At 57.3% G+C, this 27,257-nt stretch overlaps 1 protein-coding gene across 1 annotated transcript in view; it reads right to left on the bottom strand.

Annotated features, from left to right (window-relative positions):
• VAC14 (VAC14 component of PIKFYVE complex) overlaps positions 1-27,257 on the bottom strand; it is a 101,331-nt gene that overhangs the window by 8,190 nt on the left and 65,884 nt on the right. The window contains exons 15-16 of the mRNA XM_045810292.2: positions 1,899-2,073; positions 329-447 (exon numbers count right to left, since the gene is read on the bottom strand). Of these exons, the coding sequence (XP_045666248.1) occupies positions 329-447; positions 1,899-2,073 (294 nt within the window). The remainder of the gene's footprint in view (positions 1-328; positions 448-1,898; positions 2,074-27,257) is intronic.

Raw genomic sequence — 27,257 nt, 5'->3', positions numbered from 1 at the left:
CCTCTCCCTGCCACCCTCCCCCCCCCAGGCGCCCTCACCTAGATGGCCCCATCAGCACCCCTGAGCCTCGATCCATGGCTTACAAGGTTCCACCAAGGGCAGCTCCACGCCACAAGGCCTAGATGACCCTGTCTGCTGCCAACAGCAAGCTCTCCAAAACACCCCTCTTGGCACCCTCCAAGGTCCTGATGGCACGAGGCCTGGAGGCAGAGCATGGGACGGGGCAGGACCGTGGCAGTTGGTCCCGCCACCTGGGCAGAAAGGGAGCACCTGGCCCCCGCCCATCCCTCAGCGGCTGGACGGAAAGGGCAGCGAGAGCGAAGGATACAACTTCTGGATGAGGTCGTAGGCGTGCCGGTAGTTCTGCGTGAGGAAGCACAGGGAGACTGTCGTGACCGGGTTGTGGCACCAGGAGCGGTACAGGCAGCAGAAGAGGTTCTGGCTCTCCTGCGGGGGAAGAGGCGTGAGCCGCTGACAGAGCCCCCACTCCTTCCCACCCGGGGTCCACGCAGGGCCTGAGATCCAGGGGCCCTTGCGCAGGGCGGGGGAGCCAGCTCAGCGCCCAGGGCTGTGTTTGGCAGCGCAGCTGGGAACAAGCTGTCACAAAGGAAACGCTGACGGCTCCTCCTCAGACCCTGTCATTACTCCCGGTCCCACAGAGCCACGTGGTGGTGGCTGTGAGGGCCTGGTCAGGCGTGAGCCTGTCCTCTGTGCTGGCATTTCTGCCCTCGGCAAAGAACACTAATTGGCCTCTCCAGAACTCTGTGGTCCTGGAGCCCGTGGGGCTGGGAGGGTTGTGATGTGAGGGCGCGGCTCTGGGCAGGGAGGAGGCTTCCTCAGGGCTTGGGCTCTTCCTGGCAGCATCCCGTCTCATCCTCAGATGCCACATCTCCTCCCTCCTCTGTAGCCCACCTGGTACTCAGGAACCCGCCCAGGAGCTGAACCCACGCCCAGGGAGCCCCTGCCCTCAGGAAAATTCTCAAGTCCTCTGAGAATGTCTGCAAAGAACCACAGGAAGAAGGCAGAGGTGTGGCCTGGATCATTCTGAGCTGCCTGGCCCCAGATGCCCTAAAGTAGGCTTGGATGTCCTTGAGACTCCATGAGAGGGAGCAGAGGCAGGGTCTGAGCTGGGGAGGAGCGTGGGGGGTGACAACAACAGCCCACATTGGGGAATGAAACCGCTGGAGCCACCAGCAAACCCAGAGTGGCAGCCACCTCCAGAGGCCCTCGGAAGCTCGGCCCCTGCCCCTGGGCCAAGCAAGGCCCGTGACCGGTGTCCCCCAGACCAAGATGGCAGAACGGTGAGCACCTCCCTGCTCTCTCTGACCAGCCCTGCTGGGTCCTAAGCCAAAGCCTGGGCCAGGGCAGCACTGTGACACCCTGGCTTAGATTAGGGGGCCTTGTGAGACAGAGGTGTTCAACTGTTTGAGAGAAGGGCCAGGGCTGAGGAGGAGGGTAGGGACAGCAACAATCCCTGATGTCTGGCAACGTTATAATCCAGAAACCTGACTCACACAGGGCGGCACGGCCCAGCAGGCGTGAGCCACTGGGTCCCAGAAGCCAATCCATGTGGGGTAGGGGGTGTGGTGTCAACAAGCGAAAAATACACGGTGTTAGCGGGTCAGGGAGGGCATGTGGACCCTGGAGGAGAGTCCAAAGCCTTCCGTGGGCAGAGATCTCTGCAGCGGGCGGCTCCGAGGACCTGGCTCTGACTTATTGCCATGGGTGGCACTGAGCAGCAAGCCAGGGGAATCTGCAGTTTACACCGGACCTGGAGATCTCAGATTTCATCCCATCTGCCCCGGGAGCCTCCTGGGGCGAGGAGCGGCCTAGAGCGGCTGTGCGCCCATGTGCACGTGGGACCAAACCTGGGGCCCGAGCCCGTGGACCCCGAGTACCAGAGTCTTCAGGTCCTTGAGCTGGTTCCTCAGCTGGAAGAGCTCTGTGGAGGTGAGCAGGATGGTGTTGAGGGTGTGGACCATGGTTGAGGCGAACTTGAGGTCCTCCTCTCGGAGCAGGATGTCTGCCATCGAGTGAAAGATGTTCTCTGCGTTCAGCAGGAGGCAGAGCTGCCTGGAAAACAGGCCGAGGGGAGGTTACAAAAACCTCTGGGCTTAACGTAGGAAGCCTCTCTGTGGTCTTGCAGCACCCTGATGAAACCTGCTCTTTCCTGGGTTTGGCCTGGGACCCCGGCTCTCAGGCCTGAGGGGGATGGTGCAGTGCTGTGCACAGTGGGCCTGGCTCCATGCCTCCCAGCACTGCTCACTCTGGCCCAGCACCTCTGGAGCCCCACAGGCTGGACTGACCTCCCTCCCCTGCCCCAGGCCCCCAAAGGGAATTCTGAGAGAAACAGTGGGCCTCTGCCTACCACTGTGGCCACAAAAGCCCCGAGTTTATCTTCCTGACCTCCCAAGTGCCACAGCGACGCTTCCCACGTGCTGAGGTACTCCCTACCCCTTCCCGCCTTTACTTTTTTGGATAGAGATGATCTTCATGTGACAAATAACACACGCACTGGTCATCGATGTACTGCCCCCTGCCCACTTCCCTGGGCTCAGGAGCCTGTCTGTGTTGTTCCCACCTGTGACCTCCCTGGAGTGCAGGGTTCTTGTGGGATGGACGGCCCCTATGACAACCCTGAACTTTATCCTTGCTGTTCACATAATGAAACTCTGGTGCAGGGAGGCAAAGTGACTTGACCAAGGTCCTAGGATGAGTTAGGGACACTTCTTCCCATCATCTCCCCTCTAAGCGTCCTACAGCGATAAGGCTTTGGTTTTGTGGAAAGGAGTCTCCATTCTATAAAAAGCAAAACAGGAAATTCAGAGAATGGAGAAAAGCAGATTTTCCAGGGTCCCTGGGCCAAGATGACATCAACAGTGAGAGGCAGGTCTCAGGGACAGGCTCAGAGAAAGCCTGTTGACCTCCCTCCTTTGCCATGGTGCCCACGGAGGCCTGGCCTTGAGGGGACAAGTGGGCCTTCCTGTTGGGAGTACAGGGATCCCAAGGCGCCTGCAAACTGAGGGGGCCATTCAAGGAGCGGGCAGGTGGGGCCTGGAGGCCGGGGCTGTGGCCACCGAGCTGCTGACTGTGGCATCCAGCTCTGCCACTGCCCTGTCTCCCACCTGGGGTGCGGGTCTGTCTGCCTGACTCCTCGTCTCTGCTCCTGGGGAGTATACAGACTCGGACTTGGGCTTCTGGGGACAAAGGTCTGTGGCCTCAAGGTCTAGTGTGCCGGACAACATGAACCACATTTGGAGCCAAGATGCGGGACACATAGCCATCCCAGGTCACTGAACTCAAACTAAACTCTGCATTTATCAGGGTCTGGTTTCCTGCTTCCCTCTGAATACCAGCCATGTCTTGGGGCCAGACAGCAGAAGATTCTTCCCCACCCCCGGCTCCAGAAAAATCCCAGAGCATTTGGTAATAGAGAGGCCAAACCACGAAGTGCAAACAGTGGGCAGGCCGTCTCCAGCCCAGGCCCAGCTGGAACCAGCAGCCTTGGGCAAGAATGCAGAGAGAGGTGGAAACGAGGCTGTTGGGGCGGGGCGGGGGGGGGGGGAGCTGGACGGTGGTGTGGGATGGGCTCTGCCACTGGCTTGGTGGTGCCCCTGCTCATGTGTGCACCCAGAGCCTGGTACTTCTGACCAGCTGTGTGACCGCAGTGTCTCTGTGCCACAATTTCTTCACCTCCTAATTGGGGGCAATACTTCCCTGCACGATGGGGCTACTCAGAGGAGAACTGCCACGACTAGGAACAACTCATGTGAGGGCGCACAGTATATGGCTAATGGGACCCTACTGGAGTACCCCGCAGGTACCATGGGTGGGGGTGACAGCCGGCTCATAGGAGGAAGCTTGGCTGTAGAGCACAGACAGTACTTTCTGTCCCCTCTTGGGCCTCCCATCCCTGGATGAGCCCTGTCTCCAGGGCCGTGGGATAGATATGTTCCAGAAGGGCAGGCCAGGGAGGAAGGGGAGCATTCTGACAAATGGTCACAAATGCCCGTCGCCTGCAGCTGCTGCCGTCTCCATGACAGAGGCCAACAGCTGAGGCTCTGCCAGGCAGTGCTCTCCAGGGACCATGGGGCACAGGGACCTGTGGCAGCCAGAGGGTGGGGGTGGAACTCTCATGTGAGGACAGCTGGGGCAGTGTGGAGGAGTAAGCAAAGGGGGTGGTGGTGAGGACAGGCGGGTGCCAAGGCCTCCTGGTGTCCCTCAGAACCTGGGAACTACAGAAGGTCAGGGATGGTGGAGTTTCCCAGAAATGCTCCTCTCTCGCCACTAGTGACAGCACCCCGTCCTGGCTTTCCCCTCCCTCAGTGACTGCTCCTCCTCTCCTGGCGGTGGCCCTGCACACGAGTGCGCGCGTGCGCTCTCTCTCGTCTGCATCTCTTGGCGGTCGCGCTGGTCCCATGTTTTCAAGGCCATCTCTAGATTGGTGTCCGCTCAACAGGCATTTCAAATTTGGCTGGGCCAGGGCACAACACTCCGGCTCCCTGCCTTCCCATCTCAGGAAGCAGTGTCACCGCCGTGGCCACCCAGCTGCTCTGCCCAAACCAAGGAAGGAGTTGTCCTCGAACCCCTGGCTTCAGTGCACCCACCAGCCCGGCAAGTGCTGGCCATCTCTTCTGGTCAATGCCAAGCCATCTCCTCACTGGTCTCCCTGCTGCTTCTCTCACCCCTACAATCTGCCCACCGGGGCAAGCCCTGAAAAGTGCTAATCAGAGCATGCCACTCCCCAGTGGTTTCCCACAGGATCCCAACAAACCCCAGCTCCTCACCATGCCTTTAGGATCTCGCATCTTCTGGCCACTTCTCTCCAACCTCAGCTCTTAGGATTCCTCCTTCACTCACCACATGCTGGCCCCTGGGGCTTTTTTTCTGTTCCTGACCTCTGCCCTGGCCTGGAAAGCTCTGCTGAGGGACCTGCACGTAGCTGGCCCCCTCTGGCCATGGAGATGTGAGCTCCAACCACAGGCCTGGGGAGGCCTCTGTCCCATGCAGCCCTTTCTAAAGTCCTGTGTCTTTCTGAGCATTTCTCACTACCTGATCACCTGGGTGACAGACTTGTCTATTGGCTCCCGGCGAACTCCCTCCAGAACGGGAGCTGCAGGGCCCTGCCTGTGACGCTTGTGAGGAGGGCCTGGCACGGAGCAGCTGCTCAGTAGCCAGTGCTGAACGTCACCACGTGGAGGACCTGGGCAGAGGCGCAGAGATAGGCCTGCGCCCCGCTCCGGCACACCCCTTTTGTTCATCCTGGAAAGGCCCCAGCCTGCTGGGCAAGGCTGTCCACAGACAGCGGCTTCCCAGATGTTACGTTTCCACCCGCGTCACCCAGGGCCTGGCTGACCTGTCCAGGGGACGCAGGGAGGCTGGCTCAGCTCAGGAGACCCCTGAACGCGTGCTGTCAGGACACAGCAACGACACGATGCACCGAGGAGCCACCCCCAAGCTCCACTAACTAAACCACCAGAAAAAAGGGGAAGGGAGAGAAGCCAGAAGGGCCCCCCAGAGAGGAGTGTCGGTAGGGGGCACACTCTCCAGCTAACCTCAAGTCCCACTGTGCACTGGATGTTTGCTTCAGCAGGGCGGTCTCCCCTGCCCCAGGAGGCTGCCAGGCAGAGCCTGGAGGGGCTGTTCTGGGCCCCCCTCCTGCGGCCGGGTCACCCTCGGGGGCAGGGGCTGTACCTCATCTGCCCTTACCCAGCCTCCCCCATCCCGTCCCAAGGTCAGCTGAGGTTTGGGGAGAAGGAAAACAATTCCCAGACTGAGGGGTCATGAAGCCTCCAGAAGGCAGGAACAATGAAGTATTAGCTAGCTCACTGGGAGCTCTTACGAGACGCCAGGCACTGTGCTGAGGGGGTTACACGGGCCTCCGCGGGATGGGCAAGGGGTGACAGAAAGAACAGCAGCTCACGTCTCTGTGGGCTCGCTGGGTCCTGGGCATTTCAGAGGGAAGGGGAAGGTGAATCTGGGTAGGTCAGCCGGGCCGTAGCCTGGAGGGCTCTGAGTACCTGACCAGGAGACTGATTCTTCTTCCTGAGTAAGAAGGTGGGCGGTGGAGGGAGAGGGAGGCACCCACTTTTCACTTTAACCGTGGGCCTGTGAAACGGCCCGCACAGGTGGTCTCCGAGCCTCCAGAGGCCCAGCCCCAGGGTCTTCCCGGGGCATTCTGCTGAGTCCTCACACCATTCGGGGCAGGGGGTATGGCTGTCATTCCACACGGAGACGAGCACGCTGCCAGGCACACAGCTGATCTGGGGAGGGAGGACCCAGACCCAGAAGAGCCCATTTCCAGAACCTGAGTTCCTGCTCCCACTCTGCCTCCCCCGTGCCCGTCGGCGCCCAGCAGGGGCCTGGCAGATGGCTGCGTCGCAGGGCTGCTGCGTCATCACTTCTGCTGAGCCCCAGCCCTGCCTGGGCTGCCTGCCTGGCTCTCAGGCATAGCATCAGTAATGAACACAGCTTGCAAGCATCAAACATTTGCCCGTAGTTTTTAATAACCACATTAAAGTACTATTCATCACGAGACAATGGCTTGGAGAATGCTTGGGGACAAGGCAGAAAGGTGAGGCAGGAGGAAACCTACAGGGGGTCTGGGAGGGCACAGCCTACAGGCGCACCTCACGGCTGGAGGGCAGGGGTCCTGATGCATGTGCCCTGAGGTGGCCTCTGGGATGCAGCCACTCACCATCACAGGCCAGAGCACCCCGTGGATGTGCTCTGCCACCCCCTCCTCCAGCCTCCTGCTGCTTCCCTGCACAGCTGGTCCCTGCTTCGGGGTCTGGGTTCATGCTGGGGAGGGAGCAGTTCTCTTTGGTCCCTCTCAGGGGAGCACCCTGCCTCCAGCCTGACCCAAGAGAGGGACCCCCACTTTCCCTAATGAACTGAGAGGACATTGCCTCACCACAGAGGTGCCTTCTTTGGGGGTAACTTCAAAAGGCCAAGGTCTACAGTAGGGCCAGGGGAAGGCACCCTGGAGCAGGGCCCACCTGGAAATGGCCATATCACACTTGCCAGGCTGGTGTGAGCTTTGTGTCACTGTCCCTTCAACCACTCACACTGGCTAAGCATCCTCATACACCAGACTCCAACCCTGAATGGCCACTGGCCTCAGTGGTGGCCCACAGTGGAAGATGCTCTCCTGAGTCCCTGTCTGGCATCTACCCACAGTCCCTGCTTCAGGTGACATGTGGGCCAGAGCAGGCAGGAGGAGGAAGGTATCAAGCAGCCTTGCAGGTGGCTCGAGAAGGGCCAGGCATGCCCTGGGGCCACATGGCCAAGGCTGGACGGGAGAATCCTGCAGTTGCTGCCTGCTGCAGGGGACATGGGCACGGGCACAGGCCGGCCCCCACTAGTCCAACAGGGAGCCTGGCACTGTCCTTCACCCTATCCTGGCAGTGGGAAAGGGGCCACATGCTGCTCTTCCTCTAGGGACCTGGACAAGTCACCAGCTCAGGCCAGGTCAAGACTTGGTTTGGAGGGTAAGACCTGCCCAGCGGCTTTATGCCCCTTCCCCCATGAGGGCCACGTGCAAAGCAGGAAAGAAGAGGCCATCACTGCCGAGCGTGTGAGGTGGGGGCCGCTTCTGCTTCTGGATGCCTCTCTTCAACTGGCCAGTCCCATTCCCCACCAAGAGCCTGGGCAGGGCATGAAGGATAGGGTTCAGCATTGAGGAAGCCTATTTTGGTAGTGGGAGTGGTAAAAAGAGGAGGGTGAGCAGTTCCTTTCAGGACACATGAACCCCAGGGCCTAGGGGAAGGTCATGGCTGGCCCAGAGGAGGGGGGCAGCTGGACACTGGGCTCCTTCCCAGGGCCAGGCCTGTTTGCAGGAGCAGGGGCCCCATACCAGGGCATGGGCCCTGGAGGGCAGAATCCCCAGCATGGACACATACCTTTCTCGGGGAGGAAGCACTCTGGCTCCCTGCCATGCTGTGCTCTGGGGAATCCGGACGCTGCCATGTGGCTTTGGGGAAGATGTAACACTTCTTCCCATGACCCCACTTCCCTGTGTCCTCTGAAAACAAGACCAGCGAAGCTGCCAAGGTCAGAAACTGCCCCTCTCGCCCCCACCGGCCCCTTCACTGTCAGCCGATCCTTCCCAGGTCCCTGGGCCATTTGAAGACGCTCATGCTGGTTCCCTCCTGGGGCTCTGCTCCAGCTCCCATCCCCAAGTAAGGGCATGCTGATGCCCCCACTACCCCCGCCCCGACTGTTCTGACAAGGAGCCCAGAGCTGAGGGCTGGCGGGGGAAGGAGGGAAGTGAGCTAATCTACACTCGCTGGGGGGTGGGGGGTGGGGTGCCGCCCTCCACTTCCCTACCCTCTCCCCTTCCACAAGCCTGGCTTTTTAAAGAGAGACGAAAGGCAGAAGCAGATGGTGTGTCTGACCCTTGGAGGGGTGTCTGGGGTGAGTGCTCAGCCTGGAGGGCCCAGAAGCACCTCCCTCATGAGGTGGCCCAGCAGCGTTGGCTTTTAGGCCCTGGGGGGCAGAGCCTGCCCTGCTGGCGACTCGGCCCAAGGCTACTGGACAGGGATGTGGTAAGGGCCCCAGACAGATTCAAGGAAAGTTTAAGAGCGATGGAGGCCTTTCTCATTCTTAACTGTGCCAAGCTGACAGGAAGGCCACCAGCACAGGACACAGGACAGCCGGCCCGGTGCGGAGAGACTCTGTACAACGGCATACTTGAGTGGAGGGAGACGCCAGTGTTGAGAGACAAGCTGGAGAACCCACCTCTCACTGCCGGCCTCCCCCAGTCGCTATCCCTGCTCCCGTCCTGCTTCCACGCTCTTGCCTCTCGGGGCCAACCGCCCCGCGATGAACAGAGAGGTCACAATTAGCCTTAAGGGAGTGCACCCCGGCTCTTTAACGCCCCCCATCTCCCATGCCACCAAGGGGACAAGGCCTCCAGGGCTGTCCAGACCCAGAGGAACCGAGCCGTGAGCGTCACACGGGAGATGGGCCACATGGTTGATCCCATCCGGCACCTCCTGCGGGCCGAGCCCAGTAAACGGCTTTCCAGAGACACATAGGAAGGTCTGCCTGCGGCTCCCAAACCGCCCGCCCGTGCTGCCCTGCCCCACCTCCACTTCCACGCTCGGGCGTCAGGGCCCCCTGGCAGCCCCGGGTCCTGCCCAGGCAGGTGTGGGCTGTGTTCGACCTGGCTTGCGGCTCGGCTCTCTGGTGGGTGGCCTGGGGAGGGGATGGCCAGCTCTGGGGTGGAGAATACCATTCAGCTGGGGTCTGCAGGGCGCCGGGGCAGGCAGGCTTGGTTCTAGCTCTCTTGCTGAGGCTAGAACTGGATGCTGCCCTTGAGGAAAGCTCCAGGTGGGGTGGGCCCCACGGCCCTCTGTAAGGTGGCTTCAGGGCCAGGCCCACGGGGGCAAGGAACAAGTTTCAGGCACCTCTGATGCAGGTGTCCTTGGTGGCAGGGCCAAGTCATTTCTGCTCAGAGCCCTCCCCTCTCCCTCTGGCTGGGCCCCCTTCCTTCATCTCCATCCCTAGTGCCTGCGTACTGACCGGCCAACACCACGCACAGAGGTATAGGCCCTCACTTCTCTACTTGGCCACTGGCTGGAGTCCATATCCCCTCAGTGGTCTAAGGCCAAGGGGACATGGGCTGTCCTGGCAGATGCCTGGAGTCTCACAACTGTAACTCCCAAGTGCAGCCTGACGTCAAGTATAGAAAACACAGGGGCCCACAGCCACTGCCACCATTCCCACTGGAAAGGGCCCTCCAGCCTTGGCCTTGGCCCTGCCCCTGTCCAACAGCTGGGATCCTTTAGGAATTTAAAGAGAAGGCAGCCTTCAGGTCAGGGTAACATTAGAACGGGGAGGGAGGAGAGGCCTCCCATGTGAAGTTCAGAAAGCTCCAGAGCTTCACTGCCCCCACTTCTCCCCGTCCCACCCCGCCCCACACTCCTCTTCCCTTCCAGCTCCCTGCTTCCGAAGTATGAAAACTGTAAATCTGTTTTATTTATTTCAATCAATCCTCAGCAGTGTGCCCCTCAGGGCAGAGGCAGCCATGGTAACCCTGCCAACTCATGCCTTAAAAATTCATCGTGTTCAATGCAGTCGATGTGTCTGATACGTTTAAAAGTTTCTTTGGGGGGAGTGGAGGGGGCGGGAAGAGGCACGAGGACTTGTTTTTCTGGGTCTTGCCGGAAGACGGTGGAAAAGGATGGAGGGAGGGGCACAGCATGATGGGGAAGAGGAAGAAAAGGATCCTTTATCTACTTGGCTCTCTGTTCCTCTATTAAAGAGCAGCACGGCCAGGCTCCGGGGGCCACAGACACCTGGGCAGGGCTCATCTGGAGACCTCCAGCGAAGGCCTCATCTGGATGGGAGTGGCTAAGAAAACCAAATGGTCTCAGCTGCCTTGGGGTGAGCCAACCCCTCTCCAGGTTTGGGGCTGTCTCTAGGGACCAAGATGAGAGCGGCACAGCCAGGAGAGGTGACTCCCCACTTCATACACTGCCAGGTGGTCAGGTGGCTCTCTCTGCCATGTAAGGGGGGGCACCACCTGCTCCTCAGGACAGAAGCTGTCTCCTGCACTGGGCCCAGCTAATAGACTCGGCCCCATTTTCCTTGTGCTCTTATCAATCTGGCCAAGACCGTTTCCCACTGTCCATCTGTAGGGACCTCTGCAGCCCCCTTCAGGCCTCTGTTCAAGCTGTCCCCATCCAGGACCCCTGGGAGGGCCTTCGACCCCTCTCCTGCCTCACCCTTGCTAGTTCCGCACAATCTCCTTCCTCAAGCTCTGCGTGGTCCCCCACCTCCCGAGCTTCACCTCCCAACATTCACTTGGGGGGTGTCTCCTTTCTGAAGCTATGCTTCCCAAGGCAGAATGTGTCTGAAACCCCACTAGCCTGGCCCGGATGGATACTTATGGAAGAGAAGATGAACTGCCAGGAGGGGCAAGGTGGCCTGGATTACTTCAGCTGTGGAGCCTGGCTTGCGTGAGGAACTGCAAGGGACTCGGGCGATTGAACACTGCATGGGCGGTTTTTGTGAAGAGTCTAGTTCTGGCTGAAGCACTTTCAGACTATGCCAGGAAAGGCCTCTGAGGGGACTCAGCAGGTGTCTGACTTACAAACAAGGTCCAGGTTTGTGTCCCAGAAAAGACTCCACCTTCTAACTCACATGGTAGAGACACCCCAGAATATGGCTGGATGCAGGTCAGATGGCAGGGGCGGGATCCCCGTGCTGGCAGTGCCTGGAACACCAGAAGACGTGCAGGGAAGACCCTGGGGGCCGGGCTGAGTTGTGCCGGCGCTGGAGGAAAAGGCGCTATTGGGAGGTGGTATGAGCTGGAGGCCACCCCTCCAGGCCTTGAATCCTCGGTAGGGAAGCCCAAAGCTCCTAAGCATTTCATCTTTTCAACACTCAGAGCAAATGAAAACAAAGGGAAGGCTCACTGAAGGAAACCCTGCTGTCTCCAGGACAATGGTTCCAAGAGCCGCTGACACACGGCAAGCCCTCAAGAACAGCCGGGTCCCTGTCACGGAAGTTCCTGCCCTGTAACCACCACACACAGCACGTCTGTGAGCGCTTTCTCTACCTGAGGCATGTCGCGTACCTTGAATCCCTTTAACGTGGGACAGGTGTTATTTCAGCCGCCCCTCTTAGCAGAGAATGAAAGCGAAGCACACACGACAGCCTTCCAAGGCTCTGTCTGGTGGCCCATCCCAGCCCCCATGCTCTGAGCTGCTGCCAGGCCACACACCCAGCCTGTGGGTTTCACAGCCCAGCTGGCACAGGGGCTCAGAGGTGGTCTTTCTGGAAGGCAGATGGTTTGGGGATACCTTGGCTGCAGATATCACTGGGCTCTCTGATGGACCGAAGCCCAAGTTTCTCCAGAACCTTCCTGTGGCTCTGGGGAAGTTCATCTGCAAACCAGCTCCTTCTACCTGAGCCTCACTCGGGGGCTGCCTCTGTGGGTGGCAGGCAATGACCACACTGGCCACACCTGGCCAGGACAGTGCTGACCGCTGCTGATGCTTAGTTCTGATGGCTTTTTCTCCTAGTGGTCTGGTGGGAGGCAGAGTCCAGGCACTGTACCCACAGCTCTGCTACAGCCAGAACCTTTAACTCAGATCTGGTTGGGACAGGGGTGTGGGGGAGATGACTCTGCAGGTTACTCCATCAGCAGCTTCCCAGAAACCCTTGCTAGGAGCCCTGGCTCCTGAGTGCAGGTCCCAGGCCAGCTGGTGCCTGAGGTCTGAGGGGGGAGAAGGGACTTCAATACAATGACCGCTGGGGCTCTGAATGCAGGCCCACACTGCCAGGGAACCAGCAGCTCTGAGCCTCTCATGTCTGGGAGTCCCTGGGTTAACCAGTAAAGAATCACGGATGGAGACTTTCTCTCCTTTTGAAGCCCTCTGAGCTCTCACCCGTCCAAGCAGGATTTCCTCCCAAGCACGTGCGTAGCTGCCCTGCCCGCGAAGCGGCCACACACTGCCCTAATGCCAACACACACAGCCTGGCAAACTGTTTTCAGGCCCCAGATGTGCCTGCCCATCCATGCCCCTGCCAACTTCTAGCCAGGTGCATGGAGGTCCTCAGGGATCCTGGGCTCAAGGGACAGAGGACCAAACTGAAGCCAAGCACTGGTCCAAGGCCACACTGCCAGGCCCACTGTGGAGCAGAGTCCCTGACCCAGAGTTCCTGTCCCATTCTGCCAGACAGTCCCCTGAGGTGCTGTCACCTGCAGAACAGACCTCTCTTCCCTGGGGAAGCCCTTTTTTACACCTGACAGCTACAAATCCTTAGAGGACTCAAATGTCCAGCGCAGGGCCACCCATTCACCCCATGGCTTGTGACACATCCATGGGCAGAAGTAGACAGGTAGAGACGTAGCCAGCCTTAGGATGGGTAAGGGAATGCGCACCCCCTCATCTCTGCCATTTCCGCTTCAAACTACAGGGGTGACCTGAGAAACAAGGCAAGCAAGTAACACAAGTGCCAGGAGCCAGAGGAGCCCACCCAGGGCTGCTGCATTGTACTGGGAATGGCCTGGGGACACCCGTTGTCCCAAATGTCTTTCCGTTACCAAGACGCTCTGTTCAGATCTTCTACTGCTTCATCCCATTATTCCCAAACCAGTCGTTTGTTCCAGGCCAAGGGATTACTCCCCACTGCTGCTGTTACGACCATAAACTTTTCCAGACGGTGAGCATCTCCCTTCTGCCATGCTTGGCACTGAGCCCAGACACTGAGGTCTCCCTGCAACTCTGCCCCTCTCACCTCAAAGCCATGCCCCTGACCTGAGCCCAGCAGCCTGCTGTTCACATAGTCACTGCAGTGACGCCAGAATGCCTCACCCCCTCAAACTCTTCATCCAAATGGGCTGTCTGTCCTTGTGGTCGTGGGTCCTGGTTAAGCACAGCAACGCACCTCTACCTCACGTTCCCTTGGTGACTTTCCTCTAAGGGATTTAACGCGCCCTGAATGGCTTCAGGGGCTGCCATTTTGCTTGCTGATGGCAGCCTCAGGTCTCGGTCCTGCCCTCCCCCACCTCTCAGCGGGGAGCCACCACCCCTTCAGTGTCCTAGCCCACCCACAAGGTCATGCAATTACCATTCCGAACCAGGAAGGCCCTCCACGCCAGGAACAGCGCCTTACCATGAGACCCCTGAACCTGGCTCTATGCTGGAGTCACCTGAAGACCAGATGGGACACCAGGCTGTGGGGATCTGTATTCTTCATGGCCTTCACAGCTGCGCCTGAGAACCACTGCCCCCAAACTGCCTCCCCAGAGCTACGGCCACAAGCTCAGTGACGCCTCTCTGGCAGAAATGGGGAGACTTTACTAGCAGTGCCAAAGGATGCGCAGCCTTGGAGCTTTGGGTAAGGCCCGGGCTGCTGTCCTCATGACGGACCCTCACCTCCCCAGAGCCCGGGCCCGGTCTTCAAGTTTCCGCCTGGTGTTTTGCTATTTCCCTGCCAATCTCCACGTCGGGGGTCCCAAGCCCGCTGTGCGCAGCCCCGACTTGCCCTGTTCAAACGGAAGGAAAAGGAAGGCAGCGCTCAGGGCAGACCCTCCAGCTTTGGTTCCGCTGGGTGCCATGGATGCCGGGGGCGGGGCAGGGGGGCGGAGCGCTGAGCCGCTGCGCCAGGCACATGTCACGCCTGCCTTTCTGGCCTTCAAATCTTTAGTCTTGGGGTTTTTATGAAATTTTATGAACTGAGGTTGCTGCCCGTAGCTCTTTACAAGGGCCCACTTACAGGCACGAAGATGAGCGTCAGAAACAGAACGGGAAGTGAGACGGTAGTAGCCCACTGCTGGGGAGCAAGCATCCCAGCAGCCTCGCTGCTGAGTCTCTTAGAGAATGGTGAGATGATCAGAGAGAAAGGGCTGGGAGGAAGGAAGGGCCACAGCAGAAGCGGCGGGACAAAGACAGCAAGGATGGGATCCCTGGGTCCTTTGTGGCCAAATGAAGGGGGTTTCTCTTGTCTGCACCCTCCTCCACCCCCTGCCAGGATGCTGTGAAAATTCCTCTTGTGATCAGTCATTTTCAGGGACTTTAAAGATGCATGAAATGGGCTTTTCCTCCGAATGTTCCTTTCCAGCCCGGGAAATCCGCACCGGATTAAATGAACAGAGTGAGAAAGGGCCCCAGGTGGAAGGTGTGCATGGCAGTCCCTCTGGGGAAAGCGTGTGCAGGCATCTGGAGGCCCAGGTCTCAATTACAGACCAGGCTGTGGGCCTGCTGGGGAACGGCCATCCTGCCCTCCCCCTGCACCTGCCACTGCCACGGAGCAGAGACCAGGCCACCTCGCCCCGAGAGAAGCGATGGAGCTGAACATGGTGTGGTGGTGGCCTTGATAAGGGAGGGTGACCCTGAGTCACTCTGCTTGGAGCTGAGAGCGCAGTGACCAAGTGCACTCAGGATCCTGAGGGAGGCGACCTCCGCCGACGCCCAACGCGATGCCGGATGCCGAATGCCGAGTGCAAACGAGCCCTGGATCCGCTGCTGGAGATCCACCACAACTAAAACCAAACTCGGCCACGCTGTGTCCCCGTGAGCACAAGAGCGAGTTTTGGAAGGAAACAGACGGTACCAAAACCGGGCTGCTCCTGGGGGAGGAGGCGGGGGTGATTACAGATCTTAGGCTAGATCTTTTACACTGTTTTGACTTTTATCTTACGTGGTTTACATTTTTTTCAACAATAGATAAGAAGGCAGTTCTTTTGGGATCTTCTGGACTCCGTCATGGAGATTCTCAGAGGAGGAGCGGGGACCAGGGTGCCGGGAAGGTGGTGCCTCCTCAGACAGTGTCCCGCTCCTGCTTCCGCTCTGCCAAGATGGCAGAGCCTCTCTCTCCCTGGTGGGGGCTACTGCCAATTTGCAGATTTAACAATGGAAACATGCATTTTACAAATGAGAGGATCAACAGCCGGGAGATGGTATTTTTAGCGACTGTGGCTCTTTGCTTCAAAGGCGTAGGTTTCATCTAAAACCAGGCAAACCTCCTACAAAGTCTGCCTGTTTGCAAGGAGTGATTAGCATAATACGAGCAGGAGAGGCAGGAGTGCCTACTATAGGCGAGGCTTTCTCCTGAAATAGAATCACGAGGAGAAAGCCTCAATGGAGATGAAGCCCCTGCCTTCGCTCACAGCAGAGCTGCCCCACACCGCCGGCCCCGGTAGGCTCAGGATGGCGGGTGCGAGCAGCGCACAGCGTGAGACATGTGTCCGCAGCTGCACGTGGCAAGGCCACCCCCCGGGCTGCTGATAGTGTCACGAGGGCCCACGCAATCACCTTCTTCTAGTAGCAGTACAGACCGTCTAAGGGCTGTCTTTCCAGATGCCCCTTCTGAGTGGTAGGGCAGAGCCGAGTCAAGGCTGAGGGAGAGGGTGGACCACTGGGGGATTGTGGGGGGGACAGTCGGAGCAGGAGGACTCAGATGGTGAAACCTCAGGGAGGTGTCCTCCCTGGAGGCGGTGCCAGGGCTCTGGGCCCTTGAGAAAGGGCACAGCTGCGGATGAGACTGCGTTGTGGCCCCCGCGCCCCCCCCACCTCATGCCCCTCAGGTGCTCAAGCCTGTTGGGGTCTGTCCATCCTGCCTTCCTTTCTCCAGGCTTCCCCCTCCCCACCCCTCCTGCCCTGCCATTGTGCTGGCTTGGAAAGACTGAACGTGTGGAGAGAGGCTTGACATTTTCTCCCCACACCACAGAAATGCAATGAAAGCTGTGACCTTCCCAGTACCATGATGACAGACACTCATCCCGGGAGCCGAGCTGGGGGCAGATATCGCTGGCAGCCGCTTGATCACAACAGTCCCAGAACGCCATCCTGGGGAGACTGTGACCTTGGGCTGCAGCGGGGGACTGGGGGCAGCAAGTGGCTGCGCGGCTGCTATTTTGGGCACTACTGGCCCGAGAGAGGGCAGAGGGACTACAGGGGCGAGGGAGCTAACGGAGCAGCTGGGTGTGCACAGCGCCCTCCCCTCAGGGTCCCCACGGCAGTAAGATCACAGGTCTTCCTGTGGAGGGTCAGGGGACCGGGAAATACTCCCAGACAGGGTGTGCAGCTGAAGATCTAAGAAACCAATTATCACGCTACTGGGGGGCTGGGAGAAGCAGAAGGGACTGGACCGGGGGCGGCTGCTCAGGCTTCAAGGGCAGGAAGGAAGTGAGATCACTCTAGAAACTGGCCAACTGTCTGGGCCAGGGGCTACTGACATAGGTGGGCAGTGGGGGGCTCCTTCAGGAAGGGGCTCAAAGGAGGGGCTCAGCTCATGGGGGAGGAAGAAAAAAGCTGACTCTTCTCGGGAGAAATGACGGGACAAGGCAAATTGGCTGAATTCACAGGCACCTGGAATTAACTGGCTGAAGGCAGTGTCCCCTGAAGAATCAAACAAGTTGGGGCAGGGATGTCTGGGGTGCCGAGAAAGTTTTTACATTTAGTCCAGATTATCTGCTCAAACTGCCGCTCACAGCAGCAGTGAATCTTCTAGAAAGATGTAGCAGCCCAGTCCCTTGTCAAGCAAGCTTCCTGAGCCACTCCTTAACTAGTCTTTGGTGTTTTGGGAGGCTAATGGCGGGGGAGAGACCGTAAGGTCCCAAGGTAACATATACGCAAGTATCCCCCTACAGCCTGTGAGCCCTGGGCCCCATTTCCCTTCCATTCACTGGATGTTCTGGAAGCATGGCAGGGCCCTGGGCTATGGGGGGCCAGCCACCTCAGTGTGGCCTCATGCAGACTTGCAGTCCTTCTTTGGCTGGGGGAGACGGATGCCTACTCAGTGTCATCGCGAAGACCTATCAGTGGTTTCTCCTCTCAGGGTCTTGTGCACACTCACAGCAGGTGGAGAGAGTTTTCTGGACCCGCTCAGGCCCTTCTGTGGTTCACTGGGTGCCTCAGGGCTGCTCATGAGACAGCCAGGGGCCTGGTCACAGCCACACTCCCAGCTCCCTGGGGTGCCAGGGCACTGCCCCTGGGCTTCTGAGCAGACTGCTGGCTCCCTGAGAAATACCTTCTCCTCCCCACCCCCACCCAGTCCCTACTTATCTTTCAAGGCTCACACAGCAACTCTTTCCAGAAGCGGACCCCTCCATCAGGGCAGGGCATTAGCCCCACCCCTTGTGCTCCCACAGACCACCATCGCTGCTGGTGTTTGTGACTGTCCCTGCGAGGGCAGGAACCAGCTCTGCCCACTGCACTACCCCACCAGTGGGCACTAAGACAAGTATGCTCAATGACAAATGGCATTTCCTGGCCACCCCCTGGGGAGGTGGGGGCAGCGCTAGGGAAGAGACTCTTATCTGTCCTCACAGGGGAGGGGCCGCGCGCTTGCTCTAGGCATTTCCATTCTGAGAGAGAGAGAGGACTCTTGCCTGGCCTGACAGCTGTGGCCTAATTTCCAGGGCTATACCCAGGCTCCTTATTTTAACCCACTTGGTATTTTTCATTCCTGAAGCAAGGTGGGGGGGGGCAGTGGAGAGGGACTGGTGAATGGGGGAGGTGTGGACAAATGGAAGAGATGAGCTCAGTGGGGCTGGAGGACTCAGGCATTCCGGGGAGGGAATGTGCCAAGAGGGAAAGAGATGGGGTAAGGAGTGCTGAATTGATTTTTTTTTTTAATTTTAAAAATGAAAAAAAAAATTCCCAAATCCTACCCCCTTGATTTTCCTCAGTAAGCATTTTCAACAAGGTCACAAATGCACTGGCTCTATAGATTTTTGGCTGGAGACCACATTTCAGGCAGCCTTTAAAAGCCAGTTCTTGGCATAGCTTCAGCTGAGCCTGAGGAGAGGGAAAACTAGGGCACTTTTATGCTCCAAGAAAGTATCGGATCCAGGTCACAGCTTCCTGGCTCCGCTGAAGCTATGGGTACCCCCCTTAACACAAGCCCAAACCTGAGGACCCCCCCCCCCAACCCCTACTGTTTCCTCCAGAGCTTGAATCATAACACCAGGGCACACATTTCTTGGTCACTTGTCACCTGTCTGACTATGTCACTAGACTGCCCCATCAGTGAAGGAAGGGATGGGCTCTCTGTCTCATGTGTGCACAGGGCTGGCGTGGGGCCTGGCAGACCGCACACACTCCAGGAACAGTTCTGGAAAGGACGTTGTGGAGAGTGAATCTTTGACCTTTACCCCCGGTGGGGCTAGCCTGAGCTCTTCCCTCTAACAGTGCCCAGACCCACCCAAGTCCTTGTCCACACAGTATGCTGGCTGGGCTTGGATCTGCCTAGCCCAGGCTGTGGCATGAAGGCAGCACGTGGAAACAGTTACTGGAAAAATCAGAGCCTCCGTCTCCTTGTGTGCGAAAGAATTCAGTTGACCCTTAAGGTCTATTCTGGTCACTCTGAACTGAGCCTAAAACCCAGACAGAGACTCTCCTGGTCTCTCTTTGATCCTGGCCTGGAGTCATCATTCTGGGTGCACATACCAAGTGGGCCTGTGTCTAACCAAGTCCACAGCCAGCCACACAGCACACGCTCTATAGTCTCTGGTGGGGTGCGGTGTTCAAAAGGTAGGAAGCCACAGAGAAGAGATCAGCTGGAAGCTGGATTCCATTCCCTGCCTGCCCTCGTGGTGGTCTCTGGGAAGGTCTCAGGTCACTGGTCACTACACAGCTCTCCCCGACCCCTTCCTGGACGGATGGAGGATTTGGCTGCCAGGAGAGTGGAGAGGATGTGTCACTCCTTCAGCTGCCCTCCAGTGGGCCCCGCTTCACGCCCCCCCCCTTCGGTCCACATACAGAACTCAACCATAGGGTGGATATCGGTTGCGTCTGCCTCCCCCACCCGCAGCCTGGGGTTCTGGTTCGCATGAACAACTGCTCTTCCTCCTGCATCTGCAGGTGGGCCCGCAATCCTGTCCTGCACGATCAGGGCACAGGCACTCTCTGGCCACAGTGACAGGTCCATGAGCCCCAAGCCTAGCACTGCAGCTGAAGGCTGGGCGCTGAGGGACAGGAGTAAGCTGGGAGCTGCGGGTGGCCATCCTGCCACAGGGTGGATAGCCTGCCCAGGATGGCCTGACAGAGGAGGCAGAAGAGCCAGCTACGGAGGTGAGACGGTAAAACCAAGCTCTGAGAACACGAGGAGGGCTCTCATCACACATAAGCCAATCCTCGTCCCTGACTGCACATTCCCTTTCTGTTTTTCAGCACAGAGCAAGAGCTGGTTTTCTGTCACGTGCAGTTAGAAGTCCTGAAAAGGGCACGGTCTAGGTCAGGGGCAGAGGACGGGAGGACGCCTGGAGTCATGGGTTGGTTTGTTCAATGGCTTTCACCCTTACTCTTCCTTAGAAAGCAAGAGGCTGTGACGGTCAGCCCAGAGCACGGAGGCAGCGGCGGTGCACTGTATCAGAGTGAGCGAGGGGCCGGAAACGGGGCGATCTGGTGCCAGGCCAGGCCCAGCGGCCAGCGACCCACCCGTGCACGCCCTGGGTGTCCAAGCTCTGGACGGCACAGAGAGAGGGCAGATGCCGCTCATCACAATCACTGTCACAGTCACTGCACAGTTACCAGGTGCCAGACACTCTTCTAAACATTTTCTCGTTACGTCATTAAATCCTCCTGAGGAGTCCCAGGAGATAACGATGATCTATAAGAAACCTCAGAAAGCAGACATGTGGTGGGCCCCTGGGGCTGCTGCTGCTCGGCAAGTCCTTCTCTTTTCTGTGGGCAGAGTGGCCCCTTTCCTCTGGAGAGCTGTTGCTCCCCACTCCGTGCGGATTCTGGTCGGGCCGCCGCTGCCCCACGGGGTGGGTGCATCGCCCTGCGTGAGCCAACGAGAGCTTCTTGCCCTAAGCACAACCTGCGGGGACGTGGGGGCCATATCTCCACCACTTGAAGAGACCAAGACAACAAGGCTGACCCCAAACAAGGGCCAAGAAGAGAGACAGCACCACAGGGAAACACTGAGTTCCTGGATCTTGCTGCTCTCCGCCTCTGTCCGGCCACACAGGCTAGTCAAGCCCCTTTGCTCATTTTGGTACCTGGGATCTGGGTTCCTGCCTCCTGCCACTCAGAGTGCCAACCGATACGGTGAGATTCGCGGTTCCCGATGCCAGGCTGCAGACCACTGCTGGCCTGGCTGCAGCAGAAGCCCCTGGGATCAGCTGGGCAGGAGGATGGAGCGTGACTAGGACCCTCTGCTTTGACAAAGCAGAGCAGGCCAGACTCGCTGGCCCCCGAGAGCCTGTCTAGAGCTAAGGAATAACACCCTGGGCACGAGGTGGATTTTATTCCAGCTCACTGAGAACGCTTAACAAACATCGACCGGAAATGGGCAGCTTCATGGTTAGTTCTCATGAGCTCCTAATCCCCTGAAAAAGCACCGCAAAACATAAAAAATGCTAACTGTGAAGAAAAGCCGATCAGCTGAACTATAAAAAAATTAGTAACTTCTACTTATCAAGAGACATTAAGAGAATGATAAGGCATGCCACAGAGTAGGGGAAGATAACTGTAGGGTATACACCTGAGAAAGACCTGAACCCAGAATATTAAAGAACTTTTACAAATCAATAAGCACCAAAAACCCAAATGAGGAAATAACTTGAACAGGCTCATCACTGAAGAGGATATCCCAAAGGCCAAAAAGTGATGAGAAGTTCTCCATTAGTCTTCAGGGAAACACAAATTAAAACCACAAGGTGATACCACCACACGCCTACCGGAACGGCTAAAAGCAGGAACGGCTAAAAGCACAGACTGACGATCCCAGGCGTTGGTGAGGCTGTGAGCCGCCGGAGCTCTCAGACACCGCTGAGGGAGTGGACACTGAGGCAGCCACCTCAGAAATGTCTGCTAAAGATAAACTATGTATGGGCTCTGATCCGGCCATTCTTAGGTATGTAGCTGAGAGAAATGTACCCATATGTTCACATAACAGTGCCAGACTGAAAATAACCCCAGCACCCATCAGGAGCAGAACGCGTAAATGAATCACGGTGTCGTCACACAGTGGAGTACTCTCCAGAAATGTGAACACTGCGTGCCTAACATGGATGAATCTCACCAACGTAAAATGGATCGAAAGAAGCCAGCCTTTACAGGAGTACAAACTGCGGGGTGCAACAGTATTGAGTTCAAAACCAGGTAAAACAAACCTACGTGTTAGAAGGCAGGGCAATAGCTGCTCTGGGGAGGAGGAGAGGGGTCCTAACAGCGAGGAGACATGAAACAGACCTCTGGGCGCCGGAAGTGCTGTACTTTTGATCTGAGTGCTGGTTACATGGGTGTAGACAATTTGTGAGAATGAACTGAGTGGTAGTACACGTCCGATTTGTGTGCCTTGCGATAGTCTGTTGTTCTTCAATGAAAAACTGACACTGACAAAGGCATCACACAGGGATCCAGGCCTGGAGGGAGTTAAGGCTGCCACACTGCCCTGATCCGGAGAAGGAAAGAGACAGATCTGGGGCACTGAAGCCAAGTGGTATATGGTTAAGAAAGGAAGAGGGTTTTGCCAGAGAGATGGCAGAACAAGCAGAAAGAGCAGAAAACAAGTCGGAACTCCTGGGGTCGGAGCAGTTTCTGAGACACGTCCTCCTCTGAAGCTACACGAAGGGCTGTTCTTCCTTCACGGGGAGGGACTGGATATGCAGGCGCCAGTCTGGGCACACGGGCCCCTCTGCGGCATGAGTTTGCTGATGACAAGGCTGAGGGTGAACTGGAAACAGGAGCGCCATTACAGGCTAACGCAGTAGCTCTCTGGGAGGGCACAACAAGGAGGCTCAGATGTCCTCACGTTCTGGAAACGCATCCTGCATGAGAGCTGGAGCTGGGCTGTGTGGCGCGAGAAACAGAGAAAGACAGAACACTGAGCACATGGGAAAGCAGCCTCCGAGAGGAAAGAGAGGCAAGGCTCAAAAACTCGGCAGGGGACTGGAGAGAAATAAGTGAAGACTCTGGAGAGAGAGGCCGCTGTGATGGTGCAAGCAACTGCGATGAACTGGAAGGCACAACAAATCATCTGGGAGAAGGAGGGGGTGAGACACATCCCCTTGAGCAAGTCGAAAAGGAGATTTAGACCAAGAAGGACACTCACTGTCCAAGTGCCAGGCAGTTCCAATGAGATTATGTCATCTAAATATAGACCGGAAGTAGGCCAGGATCATGGACGGGCAGGAGGCTGGAGGCTGGAGGCCGGGGCCCAGAAGGAAGGCAGGAAAGGACATGCAGATTTACTCAGCGTTTCACTTTGGCATGGGAGGCAGCGGTGGGTAGCAGGATGAGAGCCCTGGCAGAGGGGGTGGTGGCTGCCACATCAGGATGGGTCTTGGTGGGGATTTTCGGAGGGTTAACATGCCTGAGTGGAAGGGAGACACCACGAGAGAGCATAGCTTCATTCCCATGAGGGCTGAGGAAAAGCAGAGTCGAGACTGGAAACTGGGCAGTTTTCCCAAATAGCCTCCACCATCCAATCTGGAAGACAACCAAGACACTCTGTTCTGGGGTCTCTGGATGGCTACACAGCAGCCCCATGGAGCACAGAGCATGACCCAGGAGTTGGGGTGAGGGCGCTCCTGGGAGGTGAAGCCTGCCAACTTTTAAAGGAAGTTCCACTCTCCACTTCGGATCACGAGAGCCACCTTGGTGGGCCGTCACAGACTGGGTTACAGAGCACCCTTCCCCGTGGACCGTATGTACTTCACATGGGCTTGTGCTCGCCTTCTGAGGCTCAATTCAGCACCCAATTTCTCCCAGGTGAGGGTCCTCAGGCGGACCATCATACAGGCTGAGACAGGAATCTTCCTTCTATGTGGAAGGAGCAGCTGGTCTGGGCGGCCTTCGACAAACTGCACCCAATAGAGACCTTCTCCATGTATTTCAGAAGACAGGGGCAGGTGTGTGTGTGTGTGTGTTTGTGTTCGTTCTTCATGGCTACCAGGGTGTGTGTGTGTGTGTGTGTTCTTCATGGCTACCTGCTAAAGAAACCACTTGTGGGGAGAGAGGTGAGAACCCACAGAGGCCCCTGAGAAAACGTGAGCTGAAATGATACCAGGATAATAGAAAGAGCTTCCTAAGAAACATTCTATGATGGGTACACAAGACATGCTCTAGAACTGCTGTTCCAGAAGGAGTTCAGAAGCACCTTTAAAACCAAGGACACCTGTAGTGGGAGAAATCAGAGAGGGAGATGAACCATGAGAGACTCTGGACTCCAGGAAACAAACTGAGGGTTTCAGAGGGGAGGGGGTAACAGGGTGATGGGTATTAAGGAGGGCACGTGTTGTGACGAGCACTGGGTATGTTATACGTAACTAATGAATCACTGAACACTACATCAAAAACTAATTATGCACTAATATACAGTGGCTATCTGAACATAATAAAAAATAGAAATAAAAATAAAAAACACCCAAGCACACCGTTTTGTCTGTCCTGGCTCAGATGCAGCCCTACCCCAAGGAGGCAGGAGGATGGGAAACGACTTCTAGGGGACAATTCCTGCCACGATTTTGTTAAGATGCTACATGATGACAGCTGTCAGCTACTTGCTAATTAACTAAGTTGTCTGACTTACCAAGGTCAAAACTTTGTTAGTTTCCTGGCATGCTCAGGTAAAGCATAAACACATCCAGATAGTACTGCCCATTCCATCCGGAAAACCTCTCGAGCTTCAGAAGGAAATTCATTATCAAGTTCTCAGCCACTGACAACGGTTCTTGACAGTCACCCCCAGTCCTGCAGGCTGCCTGAGCCACGAGCTGGGGAGCTGATGCTTCTTATGTGTGGAGACTACAAGAAAGTGCTTTTAATCTGAGGCGGGGAAGAACGGAGCCGGCGGCAGCACCTGCATGACGGGGAGTCCAAGGCATGCCGTGCGGTGGGCACAGAATGACTTCCCTCCAGTCCATTCTTGAGTCCTCACCCCGTCCACGGGGCTTCTAGGTGCAAGGTGAATGGCTGGCTCCGTGGGAGGACGGCTGCTGGGTCACATGGCCTCCCCACACCAAGTTCATCTCTGACCTCTAACCTCCCATAAGCTCTGCTAAAGCGAGCGGACACTTGGCCTTCTTCCAGTCCCCTGTCACAGGGATCCACCAATACCCTTGAAACACGGAGACACTTTCCTCTGAAGCTCCTCAAGACCTCAGCACACACTGAGCAGGGCTCCCTCTGGCCAGCACTTCCTCTCCTCCCCCTTCCCACCCAGTAGGACCTAATTAATCCCAGCCTTGCCTAACAAGGCCCCATGTGGTTCCCATTTTCCAGAAGAAAATACGCCCTTCTTAGAGGGAGTGCCAGCGTGTGACAGTGGGCCCTACAGGAGACTACCTGGAGGCACTCCCTGGTCACAGATGGTTCTATGAGGTGCTGGGATGTGGCACCTTTCCATGGGTTAGGAGACAGTGGGAACAGACCAGGCTGGGCTCTCTGGGCTGCCTGAATTCTGCCCTTCCCAAGGACATCTTTTTATTTTACCTTCGAGGGCAGACTCTTCTCTCAGTCTTCTTTGGCGTGTCAGATCGTGCCTCCCTGCCAGTCACGTTCTCTCAGCGTTGTTTCCAGTTAGATCAAAGCCAAGAGCTGGGTGTGCAAAACAGCTTCTGCCACACACTCCCTTTGCTGTCATACATCTCAGCAAAAGCCCCCCAGCCCCCTGGTCTCTGGGGAAAGAATGACTGTGGAAACCTCCAGGTGATTCACACAGGAGTTGGGCAGCAAGAAGAGAATCTTCTGAGAGGGAAGTGAGAAATTCCTTGGAAGAATTCCTCCAACCCTGTTCAATGTCCTGTCTCCTTCCCCTCAGCTGGGGACCCAATCAGTATGGCTTCAAACAAAGATCAAAGCCCACCTGCATTCTGGGTCCCTTCTAGCAGAGACTTCAGTTGGTCCATGTTTGTCAAGGGAATTTATTTTTATTTGGAGCAAATGAACGCATCCCATTAAAGGGGACAGTGAAAGAAAGCGAGGAGAGCCTCTTAGAAGCTCTCCCCCACCGCTGGGGTCCAGAGGCAAACTGTCCTATTCTAAAATGCCATTCGGACCAGGCATCCGGGTCTTGCCACTTTACTCGGATTCACCTTGTCTTAGCATCAGCACAATGGGCTTTGGGGGGCCCGGCCAATGCCCCCTGGCACATCAAGTGGCCTGTATGAAGATGGTAAGGGGGGTACCCAATGCTGATGAGCTCCGGAGGCTGGGAAGGTCTCGAAGGGCACAGAGAGTGAGAAGGGGAGCGGGGTGGGGAGGTCAGCCGCTGTAGGCTGCCCTGACCACAGTGGTGATATGGCCCCAGATGATGGCTGTCTCACAGGCAGACCATACGAGGACAGCAAAGTGGAATTTACCAGCGACAGCATGAAAGAGTGCAGTGTCTCTTGAGGCCCTCCCCGTGATGCAATTAAAAACAAGTCCGGTTTCCAGTGGCTTCCTAGGCCCTGGCTCTCCTGCCCCACCACCCACCAAGCATAGGGCTCTTATGCAAACCCGTGGGTGGGGGGTGGTCTGTGGAGTGGGCTGGGGGAGGGCAAGGGCAGGATTGGCAGGGGTATATCATAGGGACTGTGAGCATTTGCTGAATTGGAGAGGCTGCCAGGCCTGTGTGTATCAGAGGTGAGAGGAGGACCAGAATGAACCAGAAGCCTTATCTCAGGGCTTCTCCGGGTTCAGGTCTCATGGAAGAAGATGCAGACTGCCTCCTGCTCTCCCACTTGGGCCCCCAGCCCATCCTCTTCAAATGCCCTCATCTTAGGGGCACCCATGTTCCCGGGAAGGGTGCTCAGGACCCCACCCACCATCGGCTGGGCTGGTTGGGGTTGGAGCCTTTGAGTTCACAGCAGGCACTCGTTAAAAAGAAAGCATTCTCTGGCAAGTCCTCTCTGCAAGGCAGCAGGGAGGAAGGGGGGGGGGGAAGCACAGTTGGTTAAGCCAAAGGACGGCTGGCCAGAGGGCCATCTTGGCGGGCGGAGTGGAGCGTCCCGAGACTCGCTCACTTCCCAGCACAGAAGCAGGCCTTGTAAGGATCACAGCTGTTGGATTACGCTGCAGTTCATATCAGTTTATCAAAGAGGCTGCGTTTTCTCCCTCCTCTCCCTTTCTACTGAGTATAAGCGGCCTGGTTCACGGGCAAACAGCCCTGTGCTTGTTCTGCGGCACTGGCATGGAGGGTGGGAAGAGGCCGGAGGAGGGAAATGTACACCAACACCTACTTGGGGCCGAGTTGTTTTAATGGGGCCGGGGCCGGGCCACTGGTGGGTGCCTGAGGTGCTGGGGCTGCAGGCCTGGCGCACCAGGGCCTGCTCTCGGCACAGAAGGCTGAATTATTTCACCCTCTCTGGGGTCTGCTTTCCCGTCTTCACAGACCACCATGGGAGGCTGAGGCCGCGTCACGAGGCAGAAAAAGAGCTCCCCTTTATCAAGCTGTGCTGAGAGCCACGGTGCGCACGGTCTCATGTAACCCTGTCGGCAAAACGACAAGGCAGGCACTACTACGTGGCCAAAACCTGGAGGAACTGGGATTTGAACCCAAGTCTCTTTGACTCCACCAGTTCCAATCTTAATCTGGATCCCAAGGACCTGTGGGGGCCCATCTGCCCCATTTCTATGGAGTCCAAGGAAGGGGGAGAAGTGTGGGCAGGGCTGCGGGATGCCCAGCTCCCTCTGGCACCCCTACCCCACGTCCCCTCCCTCCCCATATGGGCTCAGCTTCAACTCCTGCAGCTGAGAGAAGGATCTGGGCCCAGAGAACATCTCAGTGAGTCTGGCTGAGATGAGGCTTTGGAGCCACTGACTCCCCCAAGTTCACCACACAGCTAAACTGTTACGTCCACCAGA

This window comes from Ursus americanus, chromosome 21 (genome assembly GCF_024610735.1).
Source record: "Ursus americanus isolate L20-20 chromosome 21, mUrsAme1.1.p, whole genome shotgun sequence".
Classification (NCBI taxonomy): domain Eukaryota; kingdom Metazoa; phylum Chordata; class Mammalia; order Carnivora; family Ursidae; genus Ursus; species Ursus americanus.
The sequence above is the reverse complement of the archived record's forward strand: the minus strand, read 5'-3'. Positions and strand labels throughout refer to the sequence as shown.